The sequence below is a fragment of the Ranitomeya imitator genome, chromosome 7 (assembly GCF_032444005.1).
Source record: "Ranitomeya imitator isolate aRanImi1 chromosome 7, aRanImi1.pri, whole genome shotgun sequence".
Lineage (NCBI taxonomy): Eukaryota > Metazoa > Chordata > Amphibia > Anura > Dendrobatidae > Ranitomeya > Ranitomeya imitator.
In genome coordinates this window covers 144364460-144381343 of record NC_091288.1, presented here as the reverse complement: position 1 = coordinate 144381343, position 16884 = coordinate 144364460, and the positions used below count along the sequence as shown (strand labels likewise).

The 16884-nt window shown below is 48.4% G+C and overlaps 1 protein-coding gene across 1 annotated transcript in view; it reads right to left on the bottom strand.

Annotated features, from left to right (window-relative positions):
- The window catches only part of DNAH7 (dynein axonemal heavy chain 7), a 560306-nt gene extending 545108 nt beyond the window's left edge, over window positions 1–15198 (bottom strand). Inside the window, exon 1 of the mRNA XM_069733889.1 lies at window positions 14931–15198. Within this exon, the coding sequence (XP_069589990.1) occupies window positions 14931–14939 (9 nt within the window). The 5' untranslated portion in view covers window positions 14940–15198. The remainder of the gene's footprint in view (window positions 1–14930) is intronic.
- Between the last annotated feature and the right edge of the window lie 1686 nt (window positions 15199–16884).

Below are 16884 nucleotides of genomic sequence, written 5' to 3'. Positions count from 1 at the left end.
AACGTGCCTACGATGATCCTAGACGTCTCGCTCCAGCCGAAGATCTCACTTCCCCTATCAGAAGAAACACAGACCTCTCTTGCCTCCAGAGAAATACCCCACAGCAAATAGCAGCCCCCCACATATAATGACGGTGAAATGAGAGGAAAGCACATACGTAGTATGAAAACAGTTTCAGCAAAATGAGGCCCGCTAAAGCTAGATAGCAGAGGATACAAAAGTGAACTGCGCGGTCAGCGAAAAACCCTTCAAAAAACCATCCTGAAATTACTTGAACTCATGTGCCAACTCATGGTACTTGAAAAGCAATTTCAGCCCACTAGAGCAACCAGCAGCAGAGAATCACATATCTGCAGGCTGGACTAAAAACCAAATTAAGCAAAACACAAAACAGGAAAATCCAAACTTAGCTTGTCCAGAAGGTTCTAGGAGCAGGGAGCAGAGGTAACAAGACACACTGGATACATTGATAACCGGCGAGGAAATGCCAGCAAAACCAGGTTAAATAGGAAACTCCCATATGCTGATGGAACAGGTGGAACCCAGAAACCCAGGAAAGACAAGTCACCCAGTACCATCAGTAACCACCAGAGGGAGCCCAAAAACAGAACTCACAACAAATGAGTGATTCATTACTTAAATTTAAGAGGGGACTGGATACATTTCTGGAAAAGTATAATGTTACAGGATATATACACTAGATTCCTTGATAGGGCGTTGATCCAGGGAACTAGTCTGATTGCCGTATGTGGAGTCGGGAAGGAATTTTTTTCCCCAAGGTGGAGCTTACTCTTTGCCACATGGGTTTTTTGCCTTCCTCTGGATCAACATGTTAGGGCATGTTAGGTTAGGCTATGGGTTGAACTAGATATACTTATAGTCTTCCTTCAACCTTAATAACTATGTAACTATGTATGTATGTTGTATGAAATGTTGTATGTATGTAGTATGTATGTTGTATGTACAGTATGTAGTATGTATGTACAGTGGGGCAAAAATGTATTTAGTCAGTCGGCAATAGTGCAAGTTCCACCACTTAAAAAGATGAGAGGCGTCTGTAATTTACATCATAGGTAGACCTCAACTATGGGAGACAAACTGAGAAAAAAAAATCCAGAAAATCACATTGTCTGTTTTTTTAACATTTTATTTGCATATTATGGTGGAAAATAAGTATTTGGTCAGAAACAAAATTTCATCTCAATACTTTGTAATATATCCTTTGTTGGCAATGACAGAGGTCAAACGTTTTCTGTAAGTCTTCACAAGGTTGCCACACACTGTTGTTGGTATGTTGGCCCATTCCTCCATGCAGATCTCCTCTAGAGCAGTGATGTTTTTGGCTTTTCGCTTGGCAACATGGACTTTCAACTCCCTCCAAAGGTTTTCTATAGGGTTGAGATCTGGAGACTGGCTAGGCCACTCCAGGACCTTGAAATGCTTCTTACGAAGCCACTCCTTCGTTGCCCTGGCGGTGTGCTTTGGATCATTGTCATGTTGAAAGACCCAGCCACGTTTCATCTTCAATGCCCTTGCTGATGGAAGGAGGTTTGCACTCAAAATCTCACGATACATGGCCCCATTCATTCTTTCATGTACCCGGATCAGTCGTCCTGGCCCCTTTGCAGAGAAACAGCCCCAAAGCATGATGTTTCCACCACCATGCTTTACAGTAGGTATGGTGTTTGATGGATGCAACTCAGTATTCTTTTTCCTCCAAACACGACAAGTTGTGTTTCTACCAAACAGTTCCAGTTTGGTTTCATCAGACCATAGGACATTCTCCCAAAACTCCTCTGGATCATCCAAATGCTCTCTAGCAAACTTCAGACGGGCCCGGACATGTACTGGCTTAAGCAGTGGGATACGTCTGGCACTGCAGGATCTGAGTCCATGGTGGCGTAGTGTGTTACTTATGGTAGGCCTTGTTACATTGGTCCCAGCTCTCTGCAGTTCATTCACTAGGTCCCCCGTGGTTCTGGGATTTTTGCTCACTGTTCTTGTGATCATTCTGACCCCACGGGGTGGGATTTTGCGTGGAGCCCCAGATCGAGGGAGATTATCAGTGGTCTTGTATGTCTTCCATTTTCTAATTATTGCTCCCACTGTTGATTTCTTCACTCCAAGCTGGCTGGCTATTGCAGATTCAGTCTTCCCAGCCTGGTGCAGGGCTACAATTTTGTTTCTGGTGTCCTTTGACAGCTCTTTGGTCTTCACCATAGTGGAGTTTGGAGTCAGACTGTTTGAGGGTGTGCACAGGTGTCTTTTTATACTGATAACAAGTTTAAACAGGTGCCATTACTACAGGTAATGAGTGGAGGAAAGAGGAGACTCTTAAAGAAGAAGTTACAGGTCTGTGAGAGCCAGAAATCTTGATTGTTTGTTTCTGACCAAATACTTATTTTCCACCATAATATGCAAATAAATTGTTAAAAAAACAGACAATGTGATTTTCTGGATTTTTTTTTCTCAGTTTGTCTCCCATAGTTGAGGTCTACTTATGATGTAAATTACAGATGCCTCTCATCTTTTTAAGTGGTGGAACTTGCACTATTGCTGACTGACTAAATAATTTTTTGCCCCACTGTATGTAGTATGTCGTATGTATGTAGTATGTTGTATGTATGCTGTATGTATTTAGTATGTATGTAGTATGTATGCTTGTTTGTTTTTTTTTTACATTCAACACATTAGCCGGATGATGGGACTACTACTGTCCCATCATTGGCTAATGTGTCAATCACTGCCATTGTAGCAGGCATAGCTGATGGGACTAGTAGTCCCATCGGTTGATGCCTGCACACCCGCACAGACCCCGGCAGGCCGCACAGAACCCAGAGAGGCCCGTACAGACCCCCGGCAGGCCGCACAGATCCCGGGCAGGCCGCACAGTCCCCAGAGAGGCCCGTACAGACCCCCGGCAGGCCGCACAGACCCCCAGCAGACCGCACAGACCCCAGAGAGGCCCATACAGACCCCCGGCAGGCCGCACAGACCCCTGAGAGGCCCGTACAGACCCCCGGCAGGCCCGCACAGACCCCCCCACGGTCGTGCACAGACCCCACCCGCACACACAGACGTGGTCTCCGCCCACGCACCACCCACACTCCATTATAGTGCATCATTGCACTATAGAAACTTCCGATTCCGGTATCCGATATCTTAAAAATATCAGAATTCAGTATCGGAAATCCGATACAGCGAATATCATTTTACTCAAAAATATACATATAAAGAGAAAAATCAGACAAACTGAAAATTTTGCAGTGGTCTCTTAATTTTTGCCAGAGCTGTATGTCCATCCACAGCCTGCAACCAAAGTGTTAAGTTTTATAAGGCCTCATATGACTGCCCTCCTCTCCTAATCTTCCCTCTTTCCCTATTTTTACCTTCCTTCCAGAGCATCTTTTTTCTTACCACTCATTATGGGTCATTTTAGGCTACATTAAATTCGTGCTTCATTGTTATTTAACGCTTACTTTGTTATTATGTTTTTACAAAATCAATAAAAAATATTTTGCTGAGAAATGCTGTGCATGGTTAGATATAAGTTTTAAAGGGGTTGTCCAGTACTTGTATATTGATGGCCGACAGTCCCGTCGATCAGCGGAGCAGCTGTATAGTGCCCGGGGCCAGGTACTGCATGTCACGATCCATTTTTCGATTTGTGGCAGATCTGGTTCCGTGGAGTTAAACCTTTTTTCCTTTCTGGACTATTGGGGGTTAATGTCAGTTTTTCCCACTGTCAAGCTGGTGAAATTGCATTACTGCTGGGTCAGCTGATGTGGATGGTGACCACTCCCACCATCCTTTAAAAGGTCACCTGATGCATCAGCTGACTGTCGGTGTTAGAGCAATCTGCAGTGACCAAGCTGGAATAAGGGTATGTTTCCACGGTCAGGAAACCTTCAGGATTTGCTGCGGATTGGACCCTGCATACAGCCGCAGCATCCAATCTGCAGCGTTCAGATGTTACAGCATAGTGGAGGGGATTTTATGAAATCCCGTGTCCACTATGTGGAGCGCCACCAGACACAGGGCCACGAGTTCTCGGTACCGGGCCTCTCTGGTTCGGTTCTGAGGCTGTCACGGTGGCTAGACCCGGTCCGCGACCCTGCTAAGGGGTGTCCAATAAAGGGTAATGGTGCGTAGAGCGAGGAATAACGAGGACACAGGGTTCAGTTTCTTTACCTTTTACTGAACGTTTCAGGATCCTCAATCCAGGGCACTGTCAACAGGGCTGTCTGAGACCGGCCGGTCCGAAAGTACATCCAGAGTTCCCTTTACAGGTGGAAATCAGTGTCTACCCACTAGCCCCTGTGTGTTGTAGTGCTTCCCTGCTGAGCATTCAGGATAGTCCTCACAACTTCTGTTCTCGTTCTTTCTAGATCTTTCTCTTCTCCGTCCCCCAGGTATGTTATGGCTAGGACGCACCTTTATGACAGGTAGGCCTGGAGTTATTCTGGAACCCTAGTGTCCCCCCTCTCCCACGATTGCCTCCTATGTCCTTCTTAGGTGTTGTATGGTAGACAGCCAACCTGTAATTAACTCTCCTGCCGCTGTTTGAAGTAATGCGTGGAGACTGTTACTTCTTCGGTGCTCCGGCCACCGGCTATGCGCCTCAGTAAGATGTTGCCGTTCTCGGGGCACGAGTCCTACTGGATCTCCTTTGTGCTGATCTCGTTTCTCACTGTTCCACAATATCCTTCGCTTTGTGTCTCTTTCTTAGGATACCGCCGCAAGGTAGTGCAGGCGCTGCTCCGTAACAATCTGTCCTTTCGCTAGGCACCTGCCAGATTTCCCAGTTCTGACAGGTCCTCCCTGGAGCTCTCCCAGGCTTCGTTCTGCCTAACTTCCTGTCTGACCCCTAGTTTTACCAATGTGAGAAGTGGCCCAATAAATAAGCCTTTTGCTCCCCCTAGTGGCCGGAGTGTGAAGTGTAATGTGTGCTGGTGATACCTGGTCAGTAGAATCCCTTCAGTGCCATCAGACGTACCATCACTCCCCTTAGTGACAGAGCGATGTTACTGCAACGACCAGATCTCTGGGGCGCTGCATATGCGTGCAGGGCCGTATTCGGTGGCCCTGCGTAACCGGACATGCGGTGCATCTTTCCAGATCGCAGTATGTCTATTTACCTTGCGGAGACGCTAAGTCTCCGCAAGATAAATAACACAGTTTATGAATACAATGCTGAGATTCCGCATGTGTTCAATGAACACATCCGGAATCACCATGTGTACAACAAGGGATGGCGCTTTGGGCGGAGCGGGGTATCCGCTGCGTCCAAAGTGCAGGGAATCCTAAACATGGAGACATACCCTAAGGAGCTCTCTGGGTGCAGTGGTGATTCTGCTGAGTTTGCTGATCTGGTGCCTTTGTTCTGCTGTGTGGTTTGTTGCAGCAGAGAAAAGTGTGAAATTTTTGTTACCAGTGCCTTTGGTGTCTGTCACTTCCCCCTGTATTTATTACCTGCAGAGGTGAGGCTAATGCTCCTTGCCGACCAGTGCACTAGCTACGGCAGTTATAGGTGACAACTAGGGACGAGGTATCCTGATGGCAGCGGTGGGAAGGAGCCGCATAGGGCGTTAGGGGAGTGCAGGGACAGGCTCAGGTTTGAGCTCAGGTGGTGACCCTCCTTCATTCCCTATTAGTAAGGCTTTCCTCCCCCCTTATTCCATCCCCAATATGTGTTGTATCCGATAGTTGACTGGCTATCCGTTGGGTCGTGTCACACCGTAATAGTCACCTCGTGACACTGCACATGAATAGTGGTGGGTCTGCAGTGCTCTACTACCCCACTTTACAACTGACGGAGCTGTGCTGTTCCACTTTACAACTGATCGCAAGCAACTGCAACCAGGAAAGGCTCATTGCATCGGGAGTCGCACCCCCACCGATCTGACATTGATCCTGAAGACAAGCCATTAATACAAAAATTCTGGACAATCCCTTTAAGTTAATGAAAAAATATCAAAGGGGTTGGGTTATACAGAAGTCAGCATTCAGAGCAATGGTAGATCTGCAGCAAATAAAAGATTGATTTAGTGATACACCGCCCCTGCATCATACTGCTTTCAGAAGGGAGAGCAAAAACTTGGTAGCATTTTTCTTTTAAAAATAAACAGCATTTTAGTCAACCTTGCTGAGTCAATTGCTGTCTGTTTGATGCTGCACAAGTGCCTGTTTGGCTGCAGAAGTGATGGCACATGAAAATCTTGCAACCAGTCACGGAGTTCAGCAGCTCTGCTAATGTATATGTAAGGAGGAAGACCGGACCACGGGTACCTGTACTAAACTGGGTCTGGAACTGTTGAGGCTGCATCCCATGTTGTCTGGGGGAAGGCAAAAAGGCTCGGACAGATGTCCTGACCCGGAAGCCGGGGGGCGTGGTTAAAAGTGAAAGCGCGCGCATCGCCAGTCAGTTTCCCGCTAGCAGTGACAGAGGCAAGGTACGTGTGCAGCATGCTCCGCAGTGTGCGCAGCTGGGCCATAGTGACACACGGCCGATCCAATGCCAGAACACTGCCGGGCCCACTGTAGAAACGCAGGGATCGGGATGTTGTCACAGACCGAAGGCAGATCAAGGGTTAACAGATTTATTAACAGCTTTAACTCCACGCAGGGAGGGAAGACTCCGAGAGGACAGGATTAAACAGGAGGGGTGCTGGAAAGGGCACAGGGTAAACAGGTGCAAGGGAAAATGTTCAGGAAAGGGAGTAGAAGGCTAAAACTTATCAGTCTGTCAGTTTCTGGATTGCAGCTCCTCGGTCTCCAACGTTGGCACTGACAACAGCGATACATGAAGTCTCTGGGTGGTCCTGGGTAGCAGGAGGTCTGGTTCCTCGAAAAGAGTAGAGTCTTTGCTGCACAAGTCAGGTACTTATACCCGTGGTTCCTGCGTAATGGACACAGTCCTGCTGTCGGCCCTGACTGCGGCTTCGCTGGAGCGGAAACGTGTTCCACGATGCCAGTGGGCAAGAGGTCAGTAAGCTCTGACTTGGTCGCTGACGCTGGACTAAGTCTCGCACCCCGGGCAGGTAATAGTCTGTCATCCAGGCACAAAGGATGAGGTTACAGGGATGAATCTTTGTGGGCCTCTACTCACTAGATGCTGCGCTCTCTTGGCCTGCACCTCACCCTGTTGCGCACTTAGTCTGCCTGCCGGAAATGCTGCTTCTTTCCCATGCGCAGTCCTTTTTATGCCTGAGCCACTCCCTGCTGATAAGTGTACGGGACGGTCCGAGTCAGAAAGCTTTCCCCTGTGCAAAAACGGTGACAGTCCCGACAGTTCCGGTGCTAGCGCAAAAAGGTACTTCCGGTCCGGATTATTCCATTCCACAGGTGAGAGTTTCTTTATTTCTCGCTGACACTCTTCCAGTCCTTGAACTTTTTGCCACCATACAAACTGATCACGATCATAAGCAGCAGATGCGTTGAAAAACTGCATCCGCTGCCCACGTCGTGCACAAATTTCACAACGTGCATTGGTACGTTGGCCCGAGGCATAGCGACGGACCCGTAACGGTTAGGGGGTTTGCCTGCTGTAGTCCGTTCGGAGCGCCGTAAGTCAGAAGGAGTACTCGAGCCCATTTGTGTGATACAGTCAGGCTGCACCGATGCAGAGGTTCATCCACTACTACGGGGGTGACTGCTTCAGGTACCGCAGGCATTTGTCTCTCTGTTAAAATTATCAGAGGCTGCTCACGGCTTTCTTCTTCTTCTTCGCAATCGGCTATGACTCGCGGGACTACCTCTGGGACATTTAGTCCTTCCTCAGTGAAGTCAGGATCTTTGGACAGGCTGGGCCATAACATATTTCAATGTACTATTTGAGTGGCAGCGCTCTCATCTCCCGCAGGTTGAATCTCGTAGACGGGTCCCTCTGAATCAATTCTTCACTTTACTCGATACAGTTTTTTCCACACCTGGACTCCAGTTTATATTGAGGGCTGTCTCATGCAGGGAAGCTGTTTCTGTGTGTTCTAGTTCTTGTAACCTGGTTTGCACTAGGCGATGTAAAGCCTGCAGCCGATGACAATGTTCTCGGACTCAGGTGGACACCGTCGTCTGTGAGTAGTCCTCCTCTGGTTCCAACTCCAGCTCAGTAACCTCTCTTCCGGGTCAGCCAAACAGAAAGGTATAAGGCAAGTAGCCCGTGGTGCTGTGCCTTCGGTTGTTGTACACCCACACTAACTCAGCCAGGAATTCAGGCCACTGAACCTTTCTATCCTCTTCCAGGGTTATCAACATCTGGATCAGGGTTTGGTTGAACCGCTCACAGGTCCATTTCCTTGGGGGTGATAAGGCGTTGTCCAGGACTTCCTGGTTTGATACCACTGATGTAACTCTTCCATTACTTTTCTGAGGAAGCAGGCCCCTTGATCGGAGTGGATCTGTTTCGGACAGCCGTACACTTGGATAAAGTTTGTGCATACCTGTTCTATCGTCACTGCCACCGTCCTGGCAGAGTCTCGGAACTCAGGAACTTCTTCAGCTTCCAGCTTCTCATCCTGGCCAGGCCTGGGTTTCCTATGGGCCGCTTGGGACAAGGCATCAGGGTGGGTATTTTCGGCCCCTCTCTTTTAGGTGATCTTATATTGAAATTTCGCCATCCAAGCCACCCAGCATTGTTCTAAGGCCCCAAGCTTTGCCTTCTCAAGATGGGCCAACGGGTTGTTATCTGTGCGTATAAGAACTTTGGAGCCAGACAAATATTCAGCAAACTTATCCATCATAGTTCACACCAGCGCCAACAACTCCAACTTAAAGGAACTGTAGTTATCGGGGGTTTTTTTCAGAGTCATGGAGGGACTGACTTGCGTAGGCGATCATTCTTTCTTTTCCGCCCTGAGTCTGAGACAGAACGGCTCTGAGTCCATGCAAGCTTTCGTCAGTATGAAGAATAAACGGCTGGGAGAAGTCAGCATAGGCCAGCACCGGTGCCTCGGTCATGGCCAATATCAGGGCTTGAAATGCTTCCTCCTGATGCTCCCCCCACTGGACAGTTTGGTTCTTTGCACTGGACGGTACTCCATTCAACAAATCTAGCAACGAGTTTACAATACGAGTGAAGTTTTCACGAAGCGTACATCCTTTACAGTCTTTGGCATGGGCCAATATTGCACGGCCGCTATTTTCTCGCAAGACGGTTTTACTCCTTCTGCCGAGACCACATGTCCCAGGTATTCGATTTGAGCGCTGAACAGGTGGCACTTCTGAGGCTTTATCTTTAGTCCATGCTGTTGTAAGCAGATCAAAACCTGTTCCAGTCTCCGGAGATGTTCCTCAAAGGAAGTAGCATAGACAATGATATTGTCTAAGTACATAAGGGTAGTCTCGAATTTCAGGTCACCTAAACACCTCTTCATTAGCCGCTGAAACGTCATGGAGCATTAGCTAAGCCGAATGGCATCTGATTGAACTCATGCAACCCCATGGGGAGTATAAAGGCCGTCTTTGATCGATCCCGCTCAGACATGGGCACTTGCCAGTATCCACTGGCCAGATCTAGAGTGGAGAAATATTTGGAGTTCCCGAGGGCGGACAGGGATTCTTCAATTCGTGGCAGAGGGGAAGAATCTCACACAGTGCAAGCGTTGAGTTTGCGGTAGTCCACACAAAAACGCAGCGTACGATCTTTTTCCCGCACCAGCTCGATAGTGCCAGCCCAAGGGCTCTGACTCTCTCGGATGACACCATTCTGCAACATCTGGGACAACATTCCTTTCACCTCCTGATTAGTGATGAGAGAATATACTTGTTACTCGAGACTTCCCGAGCACGCTTGGGTGTCCTCCGAGTATTTTTTAGAGCTCAGAGTTTTCCTTTTTAGCGCCGCAACTGAATGATTTACATCTGTTAGCCAGCATAAGTACATGTGGGGGTTGCCTTGTTGCTAGGGAATCCCCATATGTAATCAAGCTGGCTAACAGATGTAAATTATTCAGCTGCAGCGCTAAAAATTAAAACTCCGAGCACTAAAAAATACTCGGAAGACACCAGAGCATGCTTGGGAAATCTCGAGTAACGAGTATATTCGCTCATCACTACTCCTGATACATTTGCGGGGGAATTTGGTGGTATCTTTCGCTTATGGGCGCAGTGTTCTCGGTTGGGATCTTGTGCGTGATCGCCGTAGAGCACCCAAAATCATCTTCATGACGTGCAAACACCCCCTGATATCTTCCCAACAGATCCTCTACTTGCTGGACCTGCTGGGGCGTGAGTTCAGACAATTCAGCCGTATTTGTTCTAAAATACGTCGCCCCTCTTGCAGGTGTTGAGGCTCAGGGCCTGCATCGTATCCACTGCCACCGTCCAAGGATCTCTTGGTTTGACTGTCAGGTGCACAGCTTGTGAAGTTATAATTTCTCCCGGTATACCCACGACTTCGGCCACTTCACTTCTGGGGAAAGCGTGACATCACTTTGCCTCAAATTGACACAGCGTACAAGAACTGTCCCGTCACGTACAATAGCTTATGAACGTGCCACTAGTAGTCCCGAAGGAAGTTGCTCCGCACTGGCGGGCTTGATCTGAACCGCAACTCCCTCCAGAGGGGTACAGGCCCGGGTGGGCAAGGTTAGCACAGTTTACCCAGGTGGCAGTACTCGATTAGCTGAAGCTGGAACAATGACCTTCCCCAGGGTCTTCAGACCACTGTTTCTTGCGCCACTTTGATTAGCTGCTGGAAACTTTCCTATGTGTGGTCCGAGGGCTCCACTGCCTCAGGAACATATCTGGGGACTCGATAATAAGGAGGATCCTGAAGATTTTCAGCACATTCATGCCTAGCGTCACAGTATGTCCTTTTTTCTCCCCTTCAGCTGTCAGTACCACTCCTTTACGTCCTAAGTCTTTACTGCATACTGTAATATTCATCCTGACCACCCCTGCGACTGGGATGGGCAAGATTGATTGATTGGCAGCTGTCAACTTGATCACCAGGCCCCATTGCCTCTGGGAAATGTTGACGGAAGTAGACATCGGGCATCATGGTAACCTGTGAACCCGTATCAACCAGACAGTGTACAGCTTGACCATCTATTTCAGCCCAGACGAGGGGGCACATGGAAACAAGATTTGTGGGACTATTTGTACTCCTCCTTGACGGTTCAGGCTCCGACCGGCGTCCCCAGAGCCCCCTAGTTTAACGGGCGGCGTTGTAGGAAATAGGAAGTAGTTCTGATTACTTTAATTACACACACAGAGCTCTCAGCTGCAGTTTCCTCTGCCTGCCAGCACAAGGCTGGAATTCTAAACCACTCTTCCTCCCACCCCCCTGCTGTATAGCCGTAATGTGAGACAAGAGTGCCAGCAACACTCACTGAAGTTCGCTGGGGAATTTTTATGGCTTTGTGCTGGGATAGCTAGTCTCCTGTCTAAACCCCTCATCCCCCCAGCTATAACTGGAACACCACCTTTCAAACCGCATGGGACTGTTTTGTTCTTGAAAAGTTATGTATAATGGCACCGATTAGGGATAGAGATATAAGGGTTACATATTACGAATGTCCACCGAGAGATCTATAACTCACTGAAATCGCTAGGATCTAAACCCACAAAATGCAACAAACGGATTTCTCCATAAGCGGGTCATATATCTATGCCGTGTTTATACTTAAAAGAGCCCCCTTGACGTGGTGAGCATGAGCATTGTGTCGTTCTTCTAAGAGGTTCATACAGCGAGTTATGTATAGAAATGGCTTGTCATAACTCTAAGAAAGGGGAGTATTCAGCCTCTGAGTGAGGTCACCACAGGGGGAGTACCTTGGTCTTGGGCAGGGAGATAAGTGAGTGAGACATCAGTCTTCCCTAGTCTTTTGTCCTGGGTCTAGTTGCGAGACAGATCTGTAATGCATCTGGATGTATGCCCAGCCCCCACAGCACATGGTCTGCCATGAGATGAACTGACATAACGAACTGTAAGTGTTTTTCAACTTTAATCCCATTTTATTTGTAATTGTACAGTACAAGCGATACCTGTCTACTCTTATAATATCTTTTTATACTTCTGTAAACACTGCCTACCTTTTTGGAGTAAAATATATAAAATTACTAGTTTCGTTTCTCCTTGCTCTATAACGGACTGTCACGTCCTCTGAAGTGAATTACGCAACTAATTTGGGTGGGCTCTGGACCCGTTATTAATTAAGAAATTGGAGCTGGTGGCAGCGGATTTGTCCTGGGCATTTGGGAGACTTTGTAGCGACGGACGGCGTTGATAATTATTGATCCCGCGTGAGTAGGAGTAGTTATATCGCCCTCGCTGCAGCGTGCCCATTAGCCAGTACAAAGTAAGGCAGCCTTTCTGGCGACTAATTATCCTAGGTGCAGTGCCCTGTCTGACCTGAGGGTAAGGGGGCGCCAGAGAGCTGCAAGTTCCCAACCGGAACTAGGAAGTGGGATATAGATATATCCCCTTCAGAAAGGAACCAGAGGCAACCAAACCACCCTGGTTCATGACAAATTGGTGTGAGCGGTGGGGATGATAAAGTTATCCTCCTTGGGATCCGTGACAGCTGTCTACTCCGCCAGGTGCATCCCTGAGCTAAATGTCCGGTCTCTCCACAGTTGTAGCATGTGAGGGATCCTTCTCGGCGGGGCACTCTCGCCTCTTGGCAGGGTACTGGCTCACTTCTATACCCAGGTGGATTTGGAGTGAATAGGGGTACCTTTGTCGACTCTGCCAACTCTTCACGTATATGTTGAATTTCCTGTTGTAGCTCTTTTACCCATTGGGATGTGTCAGCCATTACTGAGGATACCATTCGCACCGACAACAACGATACGTGAAGTCTCTGGGTGGTCCTTGGTAGCCAGAGGTCCGGTTCCTCGAACAGAGTAGAGAGTCTTTGCTGCACAAGTCTGGTACTTGTACCCGTGGTTCCTGGGTAGGTAATGGACGCAGTCCTGCTGTCGGCCCTGACTGCAGCTTCGCTGTAGCAGAAACATGTTTCACGATACCAGTTGGCAAGAGGTCGGTAAGCTCTGACTCGGTTGTTGACGCTGGACTAGATCTCGCAAACGCAGCAGTCATGGGTCTCACGTATGATTCACCTCCCGGTATGAAGTACGCCGGGCAGGTAATAGTCTGTCGTCCGGGGACAAAGGAAGAGGTTACAGGGATGTCTCTTGATGGGCCTCTACTCATGAGATGATGCGTTCTCCCGGCCTGCACCACACCCTGTTATGCACTTAGTCTCCCTGCCGGAAATGCTACTTTCCCGCGCACAGTCCTTTTTTATGCCTGACCCGCCCCGGCTGACAAGTGTAAGGGATGGTCCGGGTCAGAAAGCTTTCCCCTGTGCAACAATGGTGACAGTTCCAACAGTTCTGGTGCCGACGCAAGAAAGATACTCCCAGTCCGGATTTTCTTACACCACCGCAGTAACAGGGAGAGAGCCGAGAGCCCTGTACAGCTGATTGCTGCACGTAAGCCTGAGGGCCAGAGAAGGGTGCAGGACTGTATACCGCTGCTCTCGTTGCCGGACATCGCCACGCCGCTCAACTGGGACCCTGACAGTACTGCGACCTTGTTTGCGTTGGCCGCATTCAATTATGGACTAGGGGCTCAGCGGAAGGTACCCTAGACCGACAGCTGCTGCCAGAAAACGGACTACTGTTGCCTGCAGGACCATATTGGACAAGCGCCACGCCGGCTGTTGTTGGCGCTACTGACTCCGAAGCATCATCTGCAGCCTGAGTAACATCTGACCTGATAAGTGTTTGAAAAAACTTCCATTACCACATTCATTGTTCATTAACTCTGCATATGTTACAATGTAACTGTTTATTTCCTCATTTAACTGTTTGCCTCCCTGTGTGGAGTATCCCACTGTTAAATTAAATTGTTCTCCCTTGTTCTGCCCCTTGTGCGTCACTGCCTCCTGCTCACATATACACCATGAGAAACTTAGCTCAGTGATGGGGTGCAGCGCTGTCAATGTGACATCACCACTGTAGCCAAACATGGACTAGCACAGTGCTGTGACTGCGGACAGGTGCAGGGTGGCACCAGGCTGAAGTTGGTTTCTTATTCGTCAGTTTCTTATTCGTCAGTTTCTTATTCCGCAATTTTTTTCTTTTCTGTTTTTTATAGGTTTAACCCAACAAAGGGCATCACAATAATAACCTACAATGCAGCGAGGTGCCCTGATGTGAATACACATAACAGCTACAAAAATTATAAACCTGGCACAAAAATGGGAATCAAAGTGGGCACCGAAGAGACTTAATGAAAGGGTTAAATGACTTTGGGCCACTGATATCACAGTGCAGACATATAGAACAGGGCAACCCACATCAAACCCAGGTCCCTCCAGTCTGGCCCAAATGGGTTCTGGGCATCAGAACTGGCATCAAAGTGGGCAAACAGCCGATTTTCACAGATTTGAATAAGTAACTGATGTTTTTAAGAGGTTAAATGACTTTGGGCCACTGATCTCACAGTAAGAATACATAGATGTCATTTAACTCCTTAAAAACACCAGTTACTTATTCAAATGACTGTCTGCCCACTTTCATGCCAGTTCTGATGCCCAGAACCCATTTGGGCCAGGCTGGAGAGACCTGGGTTTGATGTGGGGCTCACTGTTCTATGTCTGCAGTGTGATATCAGTGGCCCAAAGTCATTTAACCCTTTCAGTAATGCCCTTCGGCGCCCACTTTGATGCCCATTTTTGTGCCAGTTTTATCGTTTTTGTAGCTGTTGTTATGTGTATTCACATCAGGGAACCTCGCTGCATTGTGTGTTATTATTGTGAGGATTGTTTTTGTTGTTAAACCTATAAAAAACAGAAAAGAAAAAAATTGCTGAATAAGAAGCTGACGAATAAGACACCAACTTCCGCCTGATCGGGGTTGTCCTGGCTGTGCACAATGCCTGGCAGGCCGGGGGTCCTCCGCAGCCCCCCGCCCCGGCTTACCTGCTCCATAGTGACCGGCCCGCAGCACTCGGCGCTGCTCTGGTGCTCCCCCGTTGCTAGGTGACCGCGCTGTCAGTCGCGGCGCTTCAGTGCAGATAGGCGCAGACCCGGGGCTGCCCCCAATACATCAACACTCGCTATTCCGGGGCTCCTTCTCCAGAACACACGTTACAGCTGCCGCTTAGGAAAACCGCGTGTGACCGCAGCGCCTGTACAGGACGCGACTGCTCTGCAGGCTGTGCTGCGTCTACTGGTTGCCATGGAAGCTGCAATCACTGCTGCGGGGAGGGGCTATGGCTGTGTACATGTTGCTAGGGGTAACGGGCGGGGCGCCAAACACAGTCCGGGAAAGCGGGGTTCCAGTCACGGTGCGTGCACGGCGGGGCTCTGCCAGCACCTGAGGGGACGCCGGCCGGCCAGCTCCCCGGTCACACGCTGCGGCCGCTGCACTCTCCCCTGCCCCTGTCAGGCCCCTGAGTGCTCTGCTGCGGCTGTGAGGACCCCACACACCGGACAGGGAGGACACATTACCCAAAGGGGAGATATACCCAAAATGAGGAAAGCGTTAAGCAGGACTTTCATGGCTAGCGTTTAAAAACTGATAAAGTAAACACACATCAGTGTCCTGTGTATTGTGTACAGTGTCCTGTGTATTATGTCTTGTGCACAGTGTCCTGTGTACAGTGTCCTGTGTGTTGTGTCCTGTGTACAGTGTCCTGTGTGTTGTGTCCTGTGTACAGTGTCCTGTGTACAGTGTCCTGTGTACAGTGTCCTGTGTACAGTGTCCTGTGTATTGTGTACAGTGTCCTGTGTATTGTGTAGTGTCCTGTGTATTGTGTACAGTGTTCTGTGTATTGTGTACAGTGTCCTGTGTATTGTGTGCAGTGTCCTGTGTATTGTGTACAGTGTCTTGTGTACAGTGTCCTGTGTACAGTGTCCTGTGTATTGTGTACAGTGTTCTGTGTATTGTGTACAGTGTTCTGTGTATTGTGTACAGTGTCCTGTGTATTGTGTACAGTGTCCTGTGTATTGTGTCCTGTGGACAGTGTACAGTGTCCTGTGTATTGTGTAGTGTCCTGTGTATTGTGTACAGTGTCCTGTGTACAGTGTCCTGTGTATTGTGTACAGTGTCCTGTGTATTGTGTACAGTGTTCTGTGTATTGTGTACAGTGTCCTGTGTATTGTGTACAGTGTCCTGTGTATTGTGTACAGTGTCCTGTGTACAGTGTCCTGTGTATTGTGTACAGTGTCCTGTGTATTGTGTACAGTGTCCTGTGTATTGTGTACAGTGTTCTGTGTATTGTGTACAGTGTCCTGTGTATTGTGTACAGTGTCCTGTGTATTGTGTCCTGTGGACAGTGTACAGTGTCCTGTGTATTGTGTAGTGTCCTGTGTATTGTGTACAGTGTCCTGTGTACAGTGTCCTGTGTATTGTGTACAGTGTCCTGTGTATTGTGTACAGTGTTCTGTGTATTGTGTACAGTGTCCTGTGTATTGTGTACAGTGTCCTGTGTACAGTGTCCTGTGTATTGTGTACAGTGTCCTGTGTACAGTGTCCTGTGTATTGTGTACAGTGTCCTGTGTACAGTGTCCTGTGTATTGTGTACAGTGTCCTGTGTATTGTGTACAGTGTTCTGTGTATTGTGTACAGTGTCCTGTGTATTGTGTACAGTGTCCTGTGTATTGTGTACAGTGTCCTGTGTACAGTGTCCTGTGTATTGTGTACAGTGTCCTGTGTACAGTGTCCTGTGTACAGTGTCCTGTGTATTGTGTACAGTGTCCTGTGTACAGTGTCCTGTGTACAGTGTCCTGTGTATTGTGTACAGTGTTCTGTGTATTGTGTACAGTGTTCTGTGTATTGTGTACAGTGTCCTGTGTATTGTGTACAGTGTCCTGTGTATTGTGTACAGTGTCCTGTGTATTGTGTACAGTGTCCTGTGTATTGTGTACAGTG